This window comes from Pimephales promelas, chromosome 15 (genome assembly GCF_988280905.1).
Source record: "Pimephales promelas chromosome 15, fPimPro1.hap1.1, whole genome shotgun sequence".
Lineage (NCBI taxonomy): Eukaryota > Metazoa > Chordata > Actinopteri > Cypriniformes > Leuciscidae > Pimephales > Pimephales promelas.
In genome coordinates this window covers 1,165,418-1,185,590 of record NC_142783.1, presented here as the reverse complement: position 1 = coordinate 1,185,590, position 20,173 = coordinate 1,165,418, and the positions used below count along the sequence as shown (strand labels likewise).

Genomic DNA, 20,173 nt, shown 5'->3' with positions numbered 1-20,173 from the left:
ACAAGTTTCGCATCAGTCCATAAATCACAGCCAAACGCCAGACACTCGCATCAAAAGAGGTGCAACTCATTAACATTATTATAGCATTAGTGTTTGAACAGCAGAGCATCAATTAACGCTCCACACCTTCACTGTTATTTTATCACCCAGAGTTCCCGTTTCACACCCGCGATGAAAGCTCGCGCAATCTCTAATAACCAGGTGATAATTAGCCGAGAATCTGCAGCTAAAAATACAGGAGCTGGTCAGAGACGTGGCGATCGAGAGGTCAGACCAGCTCTACACACACATTTCAGGTGTTTGATGGGAAGAAAGAGAAAGAACGAGTTTGATCGCATGGACACATTAATGCGTTCGATCCAAAAGGATTTTGATATTTGTGTTAGTTTGGGATCATATCGTTTATTTTCTCATATTCTCCATCTTTTATAATAATTTGTCATATTTTAGTTTTAGTTCTAGATATTTTAATACATCAAGTTAAACTGAAGGAAAATGACTAATTCAACTAGTAGATAGTTTACAATAAGGTGTCATCAGCTAATGTTAGTTAATGCATTGCAATGTTAGTTAGTAAATGCTGGAATTAATAAAAGCTGTAGAGGTATTATCATTGTTATCAAGCGTTATCATAACTACATAACTTAAAGAAATGGTTCATAGATAGTCAGGACTGTTTACATTACACTTGACATGAGATGTTGCTGCTGCACTGTGTTTCTTGTCCTGCCTTTTTATTTTTTATTGTTATTTTTTATTTTTATTTGTCTGTTTGCTTGTTTGTGCCTCCTGTGCTATGCCAATGTGGTTGGCTGGCTCATTGTTTTCTCTTGTGTTTAGATTGACATTAGATGACATTAGTTATTGTCCTAGCTATATTGTTTTTATGTTTTTTTTTGTGTTTTAGGTGTGACATTAAGATCTGTCCAGGGATTAGCCTACTGGCTAATTGTGGCACACTTTACATTTAATCATGTATCATTAGTGTGCATTGTCCCTGTTAAATAAACCTGAAAATAAATAAATCACAGCATCATGATGAGTTCATGTAAATAGCAAATGAAACCTTGTTACAGTTTTTAATAACGTGATTGATTTTGGCTAATATTCATTTTATTTTTCAAGTTGTGATTTTTTTATGTTGTGCATGCACATATGCATTCTCAGGACGTTTCTTAGAAAGCGTGTACGATGATCTTTCCTCTCAGACGTGCTTGCGAAGGCAGATCAACAAGAAGCGCGTTGCTGCGGGGAGCGAAGAGTCACATTCATTTCCATAATCATATGTGTTTCTGGAGATTCCCGCTGCCGGCTTCACCTGTCAACTGTGATGAATCTCCGCATCCGCCCGGACCGCTGCAAATTACCAGGACGAGGAGAACCAAAGAATGAAAGCGGGATCAATCAGCGTATCATTTACCTGGGAGCGCGATTCCCGAATCTACGGCATTCCCAAATCGGGATTGGCGTTCCCGTTATGAGCCATCAAGAGCCATCAGAGCTTTCCCACACGATCCGGCATGGAGTCCGACGTACAGAGAGCGTTCGGAAAACAAGCGCTTTCGGCTTCATGTTTGTGGATTTGAATATCAAAAGCAAGACCTCTCGGCTATTATAATATTTAAAAATAAAAAACAGGTGCGGCGTGATCAATTATTAAGAGCCTGGCGCAGGTAACTCGCGATCCGGGGAATACTATTTACATAAAATTAACAGTTCAAAAGAATGAGTTCACACACCAATCAAACCTGTTAATTGACTGTCAATGGTGTGTCCCTGAATATACAACACACCTACATTATTCATCCGCGCCGCTGACAGGGAAGACAGGCCAATTTGCATGGGCATCCAAAATCTGATCAACAACTACAACGCCACATGCATTTTTAATAGAGGCTTATTAATATTCATAGGGGTCAAACTATGGCACCACGTTTCATTTAACTCGCAGCAACCGACAAAGTGTTTCAGGAAAAGGCAACTTTAAGGCTGGAGCGAGGCGCTTCCCAAAAGATTTATTTCTGGAGGAAAGGAGCAGATGCTGTCCTGCATGCTAATGCGGTCTCGTGTGTGTGGCAGTGGAGGTGACCTGGAAGATGTTGTTTCTGGCTCTGGGTAAATGACCGGTTATTGACGAACAGTCAGACTCAGTGGCGCTGGTCAAGGACGCGGAGGAAAAGCACCATCAGTTATGCTAATGCTAATGCTAATGCACGCGCATCTGAAGCTTCATGCATAATTGATGCACACACAGACACACACACATGATCCTGAGCCAGTTACATGTGTGTGCCGATCTATCCTTTACAACTTCAGTGTACAGTTTCTCCTCACGACTTCTGCAAGAGCTGGTCCTTATCTGAAGTTGAACACACACCTGACGTTAAATAAAAAAATCTAGAGCTGAACACACCTGGCGTTCACTACATAAATATTGTGGACAGTGTGAGAAGAAACAGTGTGGAGTGACTATAGAGAACTAGAACCATTAAAAACATTTTCTTTGGAATGAAATACAACAAATGTTAACAGAAAGCTAAATAAAATATTTGTGTACTTAAATAACTAAAACTAAAATAAAAATGAATAAAAAGATATTTTAAAAAAGTACAACCTAATCAAACTGTCATAAACATTAAATTAATATAACTTTATGGAAATTAACATATATGTAATGGATAAAGTAGAACCACGACAGGTTTATTAGGACGCAGACAGGCCGATCAGGACACGACAGTCCTTTGGTGTCCTGATCACCCTGTCAGGGTCCTGATCGGCCTGTCGGGGTCGTGATCGGCCTGTCGGGGTCGTGATCGGCCAGTCGGGGTCCTGAACGGCCTGTCGGGGTCCTAATCGGCCTGTTGGCGTCCTGATCAGTCTGTACTGACAGGCTGAATCAGGACTCCGACAGGCCGATCAGGACCCCGACAGGCCGTTCAGGACCCCGACAGGACCCCAACAAAAAATGCATTTTTTACTGCATTACTACACTATTACTGCATCATTACAGCATTATTACTGCACTATTACTGCATCATTACAGCATTATTACTGCACTATTACTGCATCATTACTGCACTATTACTGCATCATTACAGCATTATTACTGCACTATTACTGCATCATTACAGCATTATTACTGCACTATTACTGCATCATTACAGCATTATTACTGCACTATTACTGCATCATTACTGCACTATTACTGCATCATTACAGCATTATTACTGCACTATTACTGCATCATTACTGCACTATTACTGCATCATTACAGCATTATTACTGCATCATTACTGCAATATTACTGCACTATTACTGCATCATTACAGCATTATTACTGCACTATTACTGCATCATTACTGCATCATTACTGCACTATTACTGCATCATTACTGCACTATTACTGCATTATTACTGCACTATTACTGCATCATTACTGCATCATTACTGCATCATTACTGCACTATTACTGCATCATTACTGCAATATTACTGCATTATTACTGCACTATTACTGCATCATTACTGCATCATTACTGCACTATTACTGCATCATTACAGCACTACTACTGCATCATTACTGCACTATTACTGCATCATTACTGCATTATTACTGCACTATTACTGCATCATTACTGCATCATTACTGCACTATTACTGCATCATTACAGCATTATTACTGCACTATTACTGCATCATTACTGCACTATTACTGCATCATTACAGCATTATTACTGCACTATTACTGCATCATTACTGCACTATTACTGCATCATTACAGCATTATTACTGCATCATTACTGCAATATTACTGCACTATTACTGCATCATTACAGCATTATTACTGCACTATTACTGCATCATTACTGCATCATTACTGCACTATTACTGCATCATTACTGCACTATTACTGCATTATTACTGCACTATTACTGCATCATTACTGCATCATTACTGCATCATTACTGCACTATTACTGCATCATTACTGCAATATTACTGCATTATTACTGCACTATTACTGCATCATTACTGCATCATTACTGCACTATTACTGCATCATTACAGCACTACTACTGCATCATTACTGCACTATTACTGCATCATTACTGCATTATTACTGCACTATTACTGCATCATTACTGCATTATTACTGCACTATTACTGCATCATTACTGCATCATTACTGCACTATTACTGCATCATTACTGCACTATTACTGCATCATTACTGCAATATTACTGCATTATTACTGCACTATTACTGCATCATTACTGCATCATTACTGCACTATTACTGCATCATTACAGCACTACTACTGCATCATTACTGCACTATTACTGCATCATTACTGCATTATTACTGCACTATTACTGCATCATTACTGCATTATTACTGCACTATTACTGCATCATTACTGCATCATTACTGCACTATTACTGCATCATTACTGCACTATTACTGCATCATTACTGCAATATTACTGCATTATTACTGCACTATTACTGCATCATTACTGCATCATTACTGCACTATTACTGCATCATTACAGCACTACTACTGCATCATTACTGCACTATTACTGCATCATTACTGCATTATTACTGCACTATTACTGCATCATTACTGCATTATTACTGCACTATTACTGCATCATTACTGCATCATTACTGCACTATTACTGCATCATTACTGCACTATTACTGCATCATTACTGCAATATTACTGCATTATTACTGCACTATTACTGCATCATTACTGCATCATTACTGCACTATTACTGCATCATTACAGCACTACTACTGCATCATTACTGCACTATTACTGCATCATTACTGCATTATTACTGCACTATTACTGCATCATTACTGCATTATTACTGCACTATTACTGCATCATTACTGCATCATTACTGCACTATTACTGCATCATTACTGCACTATTACTGCATCATTACTGCACTATTACTGCATCATTACTGCACTATTACTGCATCATTACAGCATTATTACTGCATCATTACTGCAATATTACTGCATTATTACTGCACTATTACTGCATCATTACTGCATCATTACTGCACTATTACTGCATCATTACAGCATTATTACTGCACTATTACAGCACTACTACTGCATCATTACTGCACTATTACTGCATCATTACTGCACTATTACTGCATCATTACAGCATTATTACTGCACTATTACAGCACTACTACTGCATCATTACTGCACTATTACTGCATCATTACAGCATTATTACTGCATCATTACAGCATTATTACTGCACTATTACAGCACTACTACTGCATCATTACTGCACCATTACTGCACTATTACAGCACTACTACTGCATCATTACTGCACCATTACTGCATCATTACTGCATTATTACTGCACTATTACAGCACTACTACTGCATCATTACTGCACTATTACTGCATCATTACAGCATTATTACTGCATCATTACAGCATTATTACTGCACTATTACAGCACTACTACTGCATCATTACTGCACTATTACTGCATCATTACAGCATTATTACTGCATCATTACAGCATTATTACTGCACTATTACAGCACTACTACTGCATCATTACTGCATCATTACTGCAATATTACTGCATTATTACTGTACTATTACTGCATCATTACTGCATTATTACTGCACTATTACTGCATCATTACTGCACTATTACTGCATCATTACAGCATTATTACTGCACTATTACAGCACTACTACTGCATCATTACTGCACCATTACTGCACTATTACAGCACTATTACTGCATCATTACTGCACTATTACTGCATTATTACTGTACTATTACTGCATCATTACTGCATTATTACTGCACTATTACAGCACTACTACTGCATCATTACTGCACTATTACTGCATCATTACAGCATTATTACTGCATCATTACAGCATTATTACTGCACTATTACTGCATCATTACAGCATTATTACTGCACTATTACAGCACTACTACTGCACCATTACTGCATCATTACAGCATTATTACTGCACTATTACAGCACTACTACTGCATCATTACTGCACTATTACTGCATCATTACAGCATTATTACTGCATCATTACAGCATTATTACTGCACTATTACAGCACTACTACTGCATCATTACTGCACCATTACTGCACTATTACTGCATTATTACAGCAAGATTGCGGCATTATTACTGTTTAACTGCACTGTTTCTGCGTTGCTATATTAGTACTGCTCTTCCAGCATCAGATGGCATGTTGAAGATCATACACTTGCGGTGATTCATGGTTCCTTTCAAACGCTTGTAAGAACGTCAAATCCTCAAATCTCGTTCTGAAGGCCTGATCAAGTCTCTTCTCTGTATGTTATTTGCTCATGCTACGCGTCGCAGGATATCAGAGTAACTTGAGCAGCACTATAAATAGCTTTACCCAAATGCACAAAGGAAGCCTTTCGACTGGATTCAGATAAACAAAAATCTGAAATCACACACGTGATAGAAGCGTGACAGATGAGCCGGTGTCTTCGAGGAGTGTCTGACCCCGAGCCGGATGAGGAACGCTGTCACCTCGGCTTCTGTCAGATTTACGCTGATTATTGCTCTCTATCTATCGGCTGTGTGGAGGTCAGACGGGAGAGAGGCACAATATAACACTCCAAATGCTTCCATTAATGTTGTATTTCACTGAAACCAACAACGCTCAGAAGCTAAATTAAATATTGCACATTCGATAATATCTAAACAACACGAGCTTGTCCGAAATATAAGCAGCCGTCATTGAGCGAGGAGGAAAGACGCCCCGCCGCCGTCAAACGCGCTGCTTTTGTGACAAATTGGTTGTGAGGCTTTTTCGACTGATGCACAACGCGCAGAAATCTCCCCGTGACCTGCCCGTGGGACATGACAAGCCCCTCACGCGTCGCTCTATCAAACAGGATCTTTCCAGGACAATGCAAATGATGACAAATTCCATCATCCCGCATTATGCGCTTTCCCGCTAATCTCCCTAATTCGGGGGACTGGCGAGGGTTGGGAGGTTTCGGCCGAGGGGCATCAGTGATGATGTCTGACTGAATGATGCCGAAACCCAATCCACACGTATCTGTGGTTCTGGTCCGGTTTGTGAGGGTCTCTCCTCATGTCAGGCCGCGTCACATCATCACACGAGGCCATCGACACACACACACACACGAGTGCAGTTTCAGCGTCTGTTCAAAAGATGGCAGTGTGACTTCATGAAACATACAGAACCGATCCAGTCACATCCAACCACTGCTCATTAACACCAGCTAAAGAAACTCACTTATCAAATTTCAAAGCTTTTTATTACGTTCACGGGGTTTTGCAGTGGTTTAGGAAAGGCAAGACAAGTTTATTTTTTATATTTGTTTAATTTGCTTTGATACGGGTGACTGTCATCTTCAATGCGGCTTTATTTTAATACGTGAGTTTTCAAAAAAAAAACATCTCTTTTATATACATATATATGAAGAGTTCAGATGCAAAAGCCTCTAAGTGCCATTTGAAATTTTCTTCTAAAATGATCATTTTTATCAAGCTTGTATATTTAAGTTCAGTAATTTCACTTAAATGACAATGAAGATTACCTATTAATTGCCATTTAAGTGAAATTACTGAACTTAAATATACAAGCTTGATAAAAATGACCATTCTAGAAGAAAATTTCAAATGGCATTTAGAGGCTTTTGCATCTGAACTCTTCATATATATATATATATATAGAACAAGTTTCTGCAAAATGAATATTATCAAAATGTGTAATATCGAGTCTATTGTACTATTGTTTTGGGGCCATCCAGGTCATATTTCACACCAATTTAAAATGTGTGTTTTTTTGTATGTGTGTTAGCTATATTTAACTTCTTTTTTTTTTTGCATTGACTATTTTAATTAAAATTTCTCTTTAGTGTAATTTTAAAAAAAAAAGTCACATTCTCATTAATCTAATGAAAAAAAAAACATTTATGTATAACGGTATTATTTAATTCATTCTGATTTCAATAAAAATGTCCATTTATCTGCAAAAATAACTATTGTGTTAACAGAAATCTAACGGTAATCTTTAATGAATATTCTGCATTTTGGTTAATTGCCATGAAAATAATGTCCAGAAGGGTTGGAATATTGTATTTTTTGCAAGACTCACACTTCCAAAAATCTGAAGTATGAATAATGCATGTGCATGAAAGTGAAGATGCTGCAGATGTCTATTATTCATCCACAGCACTTTTATATCTTGTGCGATGGCCGAGGATGACGATGGCTAATGAAAAATGAACGAGCGAGGTTAAAAGGCACAAGTCAAACGAGAAATTAATGACAAAGTGAGAGGCCAAAAGTAAATGGAACATAAACGTTAATATCTCCATTGAGCTCCGGCCATTAAAGCGCAACATCTTCCTAATAAATTAAGGCACAATGGTGACGCCCGTCCACTGTTGCACGAGAACGCGATAATAATGTGGAAGAAACCAGTGGTGAAGTATCGAACGCGAGGCTTGGTCATCGCACAGAGCCCGAGGCGCTGAAATCTCCCTGTCTAATTGCCGTTCGCTCTTCCCGTGTTTGTCTGCGTGTCAAAGCCTGTCCTGTCAAACCCCGGCGTACAGGAATAACCCTCGTTACCATAGTAATGGGACGGCCGTACGGATCGGGACGAGATGAGACCGGACAGCGCTCGCTGGTCTCCTCAAACACAAGCCGTTATTATTGTGTTTTTCATCTTCCAGCTGCAATATGCAATTCAAAAATATACATGCAGAGATTTCGCTTTATAAACACACACACACACACTTTCCTGTCACTCCAATCTGATTCATATCGCATCCTAAGATAATCAAGGTTTTTTTTTTAGCATTTTGGTTAATTGGCATTAAAACAGAGACACTGTGTGGTTTCACACATGAGAAGAAGACTGAGCGATGGGTTTGTGGACAGACCAGCTGTACACATGAGCAGAACTGGTTTTGGACTCTCACACATGAATTATGTTGAATATCTGTTCAATTGAACTACACTATTAGATAATACCAGTTCAGCTCAACCAGTGACCAAGCAATGCTTCATGGTGTTCAGTGAGAAAACACACTGAAGAAAACATCATCAGCTCAAAATGGAGGAATCAGTGTTACGGTAGTCGCTGTATGAAGAATATTTGTGTGTAATATGTCCCAGTTTACTTTATTTTGCTCTCCTCACTTACACAAATCAACTATAGTGTCCTACACACACTATCCCAGATGATACGTGGTGTGTGAGTAATGGCCATGAGCTCCTCACACACGATCAGGATCAGACGTGAGCACATTGATGGAGGAGCGTGTGTGTGGCTCTGACAGATCCAGATGCACGAGCACCAGCATCAGGAGGCGTTCGGCAGGTCGAGAGATGACGTGTGTGTTCGCCTGATTCATCTGTGCATGTTGTCACAAACAGCGTGAACGCATCAGTGCACCGGCCTCCTGTTCGCGGTGCTGGACTCGTGACCTTCAGGACACACACACATCTCCGGGGTCGCGGGTGAGTCAGTGTTAAGCGGTCGGGACTGTTGTGTTCAATACACCGGTGATGCTGATTTATTTAACTGTGTGAATATTGTCTCGCATTTGATTTGTTTCTGCAGATCAACTCTTTCACCATGTTCTTTTCTTACTATTTAACACACACACACACACACCCTTGTGAACAAAAAGTGCACTTTTATAAAGTGTACTTATTACACAAATAATATACTTACGTATATTAATATATGAAGAGTTCAGATGCAAAAGCCTCTAAATGCCATTTGAAATTTTCTTCTTTAATGATGATTTTTATCAAACTTGTATATTTAAGTTCAGTAATTTCACTTATCATTGCCATTTAAGTGAAATTACTGAACTTAAATATACAAGTTTGATAAAAATCATCATTAAAGAAGAAAATTTCAAATGGCATTTAGAGGCTTTTGCATCTGAACTCTTCATATATACTGTATGTAAAGGTATACACTTGAGTGTGATATAAATGCAGTGTTTTCGGAGCACTGAATGCACATTAAGTGTAATTAATTACAAATGTATCATATATTAAGTTGATCAAGTGATTTTGTTTGAACAACTTAAGTGGGACTTAAAGGTATTGAAGGTAGGAATTTTATAAAAAAAAACTTTTTGCCAAATTTGTTTAAACTTTCTGTATATATCAATGCATAATTAAAATGTAAGTAAAGTATAAGAATCGAGTGTCAGTAGACCTCTCACGACTGTTTTAAAGACAGCTCATTATTTGCATTCACTCCGCCCCCTCCCTTCTGGGCTCCTTCCAAAGCCACGCCCCCAAAACACATGAACGCGCGACTCCGACAGCTGAGCCGAAGACGCATTATTTACCTGAGTCGAGCGAAGAGGAAGGAGCGCAGTGCATGCAGTGACATCATGTAATAAAAAAAATCGAACTTTATCATTATGAAGATAAACAAATAAGATGTATTTTAAGTGTAAACTGCACTTGAGTATGTTAATAACTATTGTGATGAAAGTGTACTTTAAGTAACATTTAATTAGACAATATTACAAAGTGCATTTTTAAAAGTGTGTTTAGAAATATTGGGATGAAAGTGTACTTACTTTAAGTTAAATTTAATTAGATATTATTAAAAATGCATTTGTAAAAAGTATCAAAAATATATACTTTTATGGTTTTTAGCACACAAAAAGTATGCTTTCAATGCAATTAAGCACACTTCTTTTTCACTCCAATGTTCATATCCGATCCTCACACACACGGGTTCATGCAATCTACAGTCTGGCTCATGCATTTTAAACTTCATAAGATAATACAACTAATTATGAATACTAATAAAGAATAATAATACGGATACATATTAAACAATGAAATTATATTAAAAGATATTACCAAATGCACTTTGCACTATATGATGTGTGTGTGTGTATAGTGTTCTGTAGTGTGTGTGAACTGGTTGTGTTATTTTAAAGGATGATGCAGGAGAGTGTTGCGCTGTGTGTGTGTGTGTGTGTGTGTTGCAGCTGATGGCATCTTTACAGTGTTCCCGCTCTCGCCCGCAGCGCTGCGCATTACTGACGCATTATTACACGCTCGCACGCCTCCTCCAGCCACTGCTCCTCAAATAATGTTAATAGACTAGAAAATTGAGACATTTATGAAGTATAGGCAGTGTTTATGAAAAATCCATAAAATATGGCAAGGGCGAGGTGAGATGAAAGCGTGGCTTTAATAGATTATGGCGAAGGGAGATCGCAGCGAGATCCTCCTAGGAGATCACTCATTTACATGCGCTACAAACACCGTTAAATGTTCTAATTAATCTGAACACACACACACACACACACACCTCTGTCCCAGAGCCTCATTAACCGCTCCTGCTGATGAAGAGGCTTACACACACACACACCATCATATCATATCACATTTTTTAGGAAACTGAGATGCATTTTATTTTTTAGGATTCTTTGATGAATAAAAAGTTTAAAAAACAGCATTTATTTTTTAAAAAAATGATCTTTTGTAATATTATAAATGTCGTAACTGTCACTTTTGATCCATTTAATGCGCCCTTGATTTTTATATTGATATTTTGTTTTTTTTTAAAGATCTTGTCGACCCAAAACGTTTTAAAAATCCCAGTTTCTTGATCATCAGATCCTCATATTCGAGTCATTTCTGAAGGGTCATGTGACACTGAAGACTGGAGTAATGATGATAAATTCAGAAATAATTTACACTTTACTGTATATTCACATAGAGAACAGATGATTTACATTATAATAATATTTCACTGTATCTTTGATCATGTAAACGCAGAGCAGAAGAGACTCTTTCCACACATGCTATCTGCAGGGTTTTTAAAACCTGCACAAATAAAATGAATACAGGCGATGTCTATGACGACAAGTGACTGTAAACGATTCAGACGACTTTACAGTTCAAACCTGGGTTTAGATTTCATCATTTTGATAATATGAAAAACGTCGCAATCCAGCATTTAAACCATTTTTAAGTAAAGGATCATGTTTATTAATTTAATTTATACTACAGGGCTGCTGAATGCTTGATTCTGATTGGTTGAGAACATTCTAAAGGTGTGCAATTATTTTCAGGGAAACGCACGGCTAAAGTAGTTCCGGCAGGTTTGACCGCATTACAGCTGCGCGTAGTTAACTGTAATAACATAATTCATAACAAGAGAAGACATGCAGCCTTGATCTGCAACTTCACAATCAATGGACACTTACAGTTTAATTTTAATAAATAAAGTATGCAGTCCTATCTATAATAGGCTAATTAGAAAATTAAACTGAATAGGCTATATAAATAAATTGATAGACCTGCTGCACGGATTTTCGTAAATATTCCAGATAATACAGTGGTATGAATAAGTTTTGGCACCCATGCTAAAGTTGCCTAAAAAGAGGAATAAAAAATCATCTTTTGGATATTGATTTTAATGCCTTGATTAGAAAAACGAGGAAAACTCCAACCTTTAAGGACACCAATTTTCTTTGTGAATGAATAATGTATCATAAATAAATAAATGTTTTTCCTTAAAATACAGGGTGCATAAGTCAGGGCACCCCTATGTTAAATTCCCATAGAGTCAGGCAGATTTTTATTTTTAAAAGCCAGTTATTTCATGGATCCAGGATAATATGCATCCTGATAAATAAAATATCCCCACATCATCATCACACACCTTCCACCACACCTAGAGATTGGCATGGGGTACTTTCCATAAGATCATCTTTCAATGCAAATCAAACCAGCTATTAGGCTAACTGAAGTAAAACCATGCCGATCTCTAGGTGTGGTGGAAGGTGTGTGATGATGATGTGGGGATATTTTATTTATCAGGATGCATATTATCCTGGATCCATGAAATAACTGGCTTTTAAAAATAAAAATCTGCCTGACTCTATGGGAATTTAACATAGGGGTGCCATGACTTATGCACCCTGTATTTTTAGGAAAAACATTTATTTATTTATGATACATTATTCATTCACAAAGAAAATTGGTGTCCTTAAAGGTTGGAGTTTTCCTCATTTTTCTAATTAAGGCATTAATATCAATATCCAAAAGATGATTTTTTATTCCTCTTTTTAGGCAACTTTAGCATGGGTGCCAAAACTTATTCATACCACTGTATAACAAATAAATAATTATTGATAGGCTTGTTAAAATGGCTTTGTGTGTTTCATTTATTGGGTTATCTACTGTCAATTACAGAAAACAAGAATGAAAGTTTTTGCTTAAAACGCGGAAAATAATCTTCCAATGGGGTCAGAATTAAGATGAATTAAGATTTTTTTTAATACTAATTTTCCATTTGAATTAAGATGTTTCTTCTAACCCCATTGGCAGATAATTTTGCTTGTTTTATGCAAATTTTGATCATTAAATGCTTCTTGATTTAATAATTGTCAGATATTTGGACTGGAAACCAGTGTTGATTGACAGCTGTCCCGTCGTCCTCCTCAGCGAAGGCGGATGGCGTCTCGGCCCGTCTCGGGAGGATCCCAGCTCAGTGTTTTAATCAATTTACACCCTTAAGCAGATTAGAGGCGTTCCCGCAGCACACACTCGTACTGTGGGCGGCACATTCGCATTTCTTCCCAATGCAAATCCAATGGCGTGGTTTCCCGAGCCTCCCGATGGAGTGGGCGTACTCCCAAAACTGGGACTAACAGGCCTGTGTGAAAGCGGATTAGTGCACGTGTCCCAGGGTGCCGTGCTGATCGAGATTTAACAGCGTGTTTGTGTTTGTTCAGCGGTCGTAATAGAATCGCTGCAGTTTGAGTCGCTCTTCCGAAGGGATTTTCGGGAACGGGAAACATTAAATCACAAAGTGTGTGTCGACACGCCGCCTACGCCTCCTGCTGTTAACCACGACTTTGGTTAATGAAGGGTCAACCCAAGCATCTGCCAACATGCAGACCAAATTGATTTTTTTTTGCATTCGCTTGGAGAAATGTTTCTTCCCTCAATTTGCTGGCGATATTAGCAAGGTGTAAAAGCAAACATCAAACATCATTCGATCATCCCTCATTACACCCAGCATCCTTTGCAGGACATAACCGAAGCCTTAGACGATAAACGGCTAATTGAATTTGCATAAACATCCAAATAACGGCACAGGATCATCTGATGTAGAAGAGCAGAGAAAGCTGGATCTGCCACACGTTCCTCATCACGGATATCGGGACTATTATGCTAATGCTGACCCCGGCGCGCGGGCTAATCAGGGGCGGATAAAAGCACACGAGCGTTTCATTTAATCTAAAGGACGCGAGCGCTGAGGGCCTGGAGACACAGCGTCACCGACGCAAAGGTTAACGAATGTGCCTCATCAAACCTGATCAGCATCGGGACTGAACCAGCCGTTCTCAGCACATCTCACACACACTTTACACACAGCGCCTGGAGTCATTGCTTCGCTCCGTTCCAGCAAATGCTCAATATTATGATAAAACCCAGTTTGACACCAATTAATTGTTTGATATTGTTCTTTTCTAGTTATAGAGAAAGTAATTATTAAATCAACATCCGTCTAGTTTGGGAAAATATTACAAGAAGATCATTTTTCTTTCAATAACACGATTAATTGTGACTGAAAAATGGTGTGTTTTGGCTTTCACTCTTCAAGTTCATTTAATTCACTGAAGAACCGCATATGAGTCGGACCAGACACTTCAGAAGCAAAATTTAAATTCACATATTCTTAGGTCATTTATTGTTTTGTTTTTTTTTACTTAAGTATTCATTCAGAAGTGTCTTTACAATGGGGTAAAGTTTGATTAAAAATAAATAAATAAATACAAAATAGAAAAATTAAAAACCTTTTCTTACTTCAAATTAAATATAAAATAAGATAAATAATATAATATATCTTCAGAATTTAAAATAATTTCATTTTTCTTATTTCATTATTTTATTTTCTTAATTCTTTTTTTTTTTTTTTTTTATTCTGACGTGTCTTTACAGCGGGTTTAATATTAACCAAAACCTTTAAAAAACATTGTTCTTACTTGAAATAAAATATATAATATAAAACATATAATAAAACATAGCTAACCCATCAGCTAGTAGCAACAATCGACAAAACACACAAAACAATTGCAAAAAATCTAAAATGTAAAACCATGAATTAAAACCTGCATAAGAAGCTCAAATCGAATACTGTTCTTCTGAAAACACACGTCCTGCTCCAAACTAAATATAATAATGAATCAGTGATTATTGGCGGGAAAGTTATAGGAGCGGGGGATTGGTCATTAGAGTGCGTGGCGGGGGGTTAGCGTGCGCGTGGGCTCAGCGTGGGGCTAATTACATCACTATGGGGCCGAGTCCACAGGCTCCACTTGCACATGTGACGTGAGCTGTGGTGTGTGGCGGCTGCGCGACAGCGTTTAGCCGTGATTGAGCTGTTGAGTTCATCATATTACGCTCGCTGTCAGCTAATTCAACACAGATTAACATATAGAGCGATCGCGCCTCCATCATGTCAGCCTTTGTTTCCTTCATAAGAGGCTTTCGCACCTTTTCATAGTTACTAGAACTACTGGCAGATGAACACGGTGTTTGGCGGAGGAGGATGTACATAGTGTTTGCTGGATGCGCGCGGTGTTTAGCGGATGCAAACGGTGTTTGGTGGATACGGATGTACGCGGTGTTTGACGGATGCGCGCGGTGTTTGGCGGATGCACACGGTGCTTGGCGGATGGGCGCGGTGTTTGGCGGATGTACATAGCAGATGTTTAGCGGATGCAAACGGTGTTTGGTGGATACGGATGGTGGATACCTGCGTGGCCTGACTGTAGGGCCCGATGCTGGCTGGGGCCCAGTGAGACCGGCTCTGGACGTGAAGTGTGTGTCTCTGAGGAAACCTGTCGTTCTCGCTCGCCGTTGTCCAATCGTGAAGCAGAACGTCCATCTGAAGGTGCTGACCGAGCGGGAGAGATGCCTGGACACACACCCTGAGGAGACAGCAATACGTTACAAGAAGTACAAATAATGCATTAAAATACCTTTATAACGCATTATACAGAAAGGCTTTGAGTAAAAGTCAAAACTGGATCACTGGTGCATCACTGGTGATGGACCAGTTATGCACCAGTGATGGACCAGTTATGCACCAGTGATGCACCAGTGATGGACCAGTTATGCACCAGTGATGGACCAGTTATGCACCAGTGATGGACCAGTGATGGACCAGTTATGCACCAGTGATGCACCAGTGATGGACCAGTTATGGACCAGTTATGCACCAGTGATGGACCAGTTATGCACCAGTGATGGACCAGTGATGGACCAGTTATGCACCAGTGATGGACCAGTTATGCACCAGTGATGGACCAGTTATGCACCAGTGATGCACCAGTGATGGACCAGTTATGCACCAGTGATGGACCAGTTATGCACCAGTGATGGACCAGTGATGCACCAGTGATGCACCAGTGATGGACCAGTTATGCACCAGTGATGGACCAGTTATGCACCAGTGATGGACCAGTGATGCACCAGTTATGCACCAGTGATGCACCAGTGATGGACCAGTGATGCACCAGTGATGGACCAGTGATGCACCAGTGATGCACCAGTGATGGACCAGTGATGGACCAGTTATGCACCAGTGATGGACCAGTGATGCACCAGTGATGGACCAGTGATGCACCAGTGATGCACCAGTGATGGACCAGTGATGGACCAGTGATGGACCAGTTATGCACCAGTGATGGACCAGTGATGGACCAGTGATGCACCAGTGATGGACCAGTGATGCACCAGTGATGGACCAGTGATGCACCAGTGATGCACCAGTGATGGACCAGTGATGCACCAGTGATGGACCAGTTATGCACCAGTGATGGACCAGTTATGCACCAGTGATGGACCAGTGATGGACCAGTTATGCACCAGTTATGCACCAGTGATGCACCAGTGATGGACCAGTTATGCACCAGTGATGGACCAGTGATGGACCAGTTATGCACCAGTGATGCACCAGTGATGGACCAGTTATGCACCAGTGATGGACCAGTTATGCACCAGTGATGCACCAGTGATGGACCAGTGATGCACCAGTGATGCACCAGTGATGGACCAGTGATGGACCAGTTATGCACCAGTTATGCACCAGTGATGCACCAGTGATGCACCAGTGATGCACCAGTGATGCACCAGTGATGGACCAGTTATGCACCAGTGATGGACCAGTTATGCACCAGTGATGGACCAGTTATGCACCAGTGATGCACCAGTGATGGACCAGTTATGCACCAGTGATGGACCAGTGATGGACCAGTGATGGACCAGTTATGCACCAGTGATGCACCAGTGATGGACCAGTTATGGACCAGTTATGCACCAGTGATGGACCAGTTATGCACCAGTGATGGACCAGTGATGGACCAGTTATGCACCAGTGATGGACCAGTTATGCACCAGTGATGGACCAGTGATGGACCAGTTATGCACCAGTGATGGACCAGTTATGCACCAGTGATGGACCAGTGATGCACCAGTGATGCACCAGTGATGGACCAGTGATGCACCAGTGATGCACCAGTGATGGACCAGTGATGGACCAGTGATGCACCAGTGATGGACCAGTTATGCACCAGTGATGCACCAGTGATGGACCAGTGATGCACCAGTGATGCACCAGTGATGGACCAGTGATGGACCAGTTATGCACCAGTGATGGACCAGTTATGCACCAGTGATGGACCAGTGATGCACCAGTGATGGACCAGTTATGCACCAGTGATGGACCAGTGATGGACCAGTTATGCACCAGTGATGGACCAGTTATGCACCAGTGATGGACCAGTGATGCACCAGTGATGGACCAGTGATGCACCAGTGATGGACCAGTTATGCACCAGTGATGGACCAGTTATGCACCAGTTATGCACCAGTGATGCACCAGTGATGGACCAGTGATGGACCAGTTATGCACCAGTGATGGACCAGTTATGCACCAGTGATGGACCAGTGATGGACCAGTTATGCACCAGTTATGCACCAGTGATGCACCAGTGATGGACCAGTGATGCACCAGTGATGCACCAGTGATGGACCAGTGATGCACCAGTGATGGACCAGTTATGCACCAGTGATGGACCAGTGATGCACCAGTGATGGACCAGTTATGCACCAGTGATGGACCAGTGATGCACCAGTGATGGACCAGTGATGGACCAGTGATGGACCAGTGATGCACCAGTGATGGACCAGTGATGGACCAGTGATGGACCAGAAATGCACCAGTGATGGACCAGTGATGGACCAGTGATGGACCAGAAATGCACCAGTGATGGACCAGTGATGGACCAGTTATGCACCAGTGATGGACCAGTTATGCACCAGTGATGGACCAGTGATGCACCAGTGATGGACCAGTGATGGACCAGTGATGGACCAGTGATGCACCAGTGATGGACCAGTGATGGACCAGTGATGGACCAGAAATGCACCAGTGATGGACCAGTGATGGACCAGTGATGTACCAGTGATGGACCAGTGATGGACCAGTGATGCACCAGTGATGGACCAGTGATGTACCTGGCTGGAGGATCCAGTTTGAAGAAGCTTCGGTACAGGGAGTTGATGAGGCTGAAGTTCTCCATGTCCCTGATGTACAGATGAACCAGAAGCACATGCTCCATCCGCCAGCCGCGCTCCTGCAGACGCCCTGCAAACACACACAGACGAACACACACTGCAGCGCACTAACACATGTAAATATTAATTTAAGAAAATGGGTGAAAATAAGAAAATCTATCTATCTATCTATCTATCTATCTATCTATCTATCCATCCATCTATCCATCAATCCATCTAATTTCAAGAATCTTAATTAAGATTTTTTACACAAAATGTCCTTGAAACAAGTGTACCAAAATTATTATTTTAATGGTGTTTTAAGAATTTTCATCTATTTTCAGGTTATTGTGTACCTTACACAAAATTAAATAAGCTGAATTTAAAGTTAAATATTCTTGTTTTAATGCACCTAAATTACTTATTATTTAGTGCTTATAAGAAGTAAAAACTGGACAGATCTCATGTTTACACCAAAATACACAGTATATTTGATGACTGGATTTAAGATAAAAATCTTATTTTTTATTTATTTATTACTTTATTTATTATCCAATTCTTATAAAAAGTAAAAAATGCACAGTTTTAAGCATGTTTGTCTAGTTCCAATAGCATTTATTAGTGACTATTTTCAAGAAGTGTGAAGGTTTGCTCTTTCCCCATTGGCCGATTGTTTTGCTGGATGTTAGTTGACTTTACCCAGAGTTAAGTGCATCACGCTGGTTTGAAAAAGCGTTCTTCATGTTTCATTAGTAGAGTTTGCGGCTGAACTTCTAAGAAATCCTGCTTTCTCACCTCAGGCGCACACACACACATGAAAACACACCCCTGCCGCACGCACAATGGAAGAGCCCGAGACCCCATTAGACTCTCACACGCCGTCAAGTTTGTTTTTCCTTCGCAGGCGTTTGCGTTCCAGCGCACTTCGCTCGCACAAGAAAGCCGCTCATTAAATATTAACTGGTTTAATATTGTCTCAGCGCTGTGAAGGCTGTTTGGCGAAGTAAGACGAAAAAGATTAAATATGCTTTTCATCTGGAGCCGCTCCGGCTAAAGATCTCTCTCTGCTGTTACGGGCCAGTCTTCTAAAAGTTCTGCGGGCGATAGAAGAGCTTCGTTTAATCTGAAGTGTGTTTCGTGACGCTGACACTCGTGCGAATGAAAGAGCGGTCGCAGAATAAAGAGCTGTACCTCTTAAAAGTGCATTTTGCCGGCACAACAAGAGGGAAATGAAAGCGTGTGTGTGAACAAAGGCCTGTTCGCCGCCAGCGTTTGATGGGCCGAACTGCAGAAGCACTTCATGTTCTTCATCAGTTCCTCCACACACTCTTCTCACTCAGTGTTTGTCTTGTTTCCAGTCCAAACATTCTTAAATCAAGATGCATTTACTAGATGACTGAAATTACATTATATATTATGTCTTGTTTTCTGGGGAAATAAACAAAAATAAACCAGCTAAATTATCTGCCAATGGGGTGAGAAGAAAAATCCAGTTTCTGTTTGAGTTAAGATTAT

The 20,173-nt window shown here is 40.1% G+C and overlaps 1 protein-coding gene and 1 pseudogene across 1 annotated transcript in view; one reads left to right on the top strand and one right to left on the bottom strand.

The window, feature by feature from the left end:
- dph6 (diphthamine biosynthesis 6) overlaps positions 1-20,173 on the bottom strand; it is an 85,316-nt gene that overhangs the window by 20,917 nt on the left and 44,226 nt on the right. Inside the window, exons 11-12 of the mRNA XM_089120009.1 lie at positions 18,620-18,749; positions 15,855-16,029 (exon numbers count right to left, since the gene is read on the bottom strand). Of these exons, the coding sequence (XP_088976135.1) occupies positions 15,855-16,029; positions 18,620-18,749 (305 nt within the window). The remainder of the gene's footprint in view (positions 1-15,854; positions 16,030-18,619; positions 18,750-20,173) is intronic.
- LOC148973434 (uncharacterized) lies at positions 1,331-13,802 on the top strand (annotated as a pseudogene).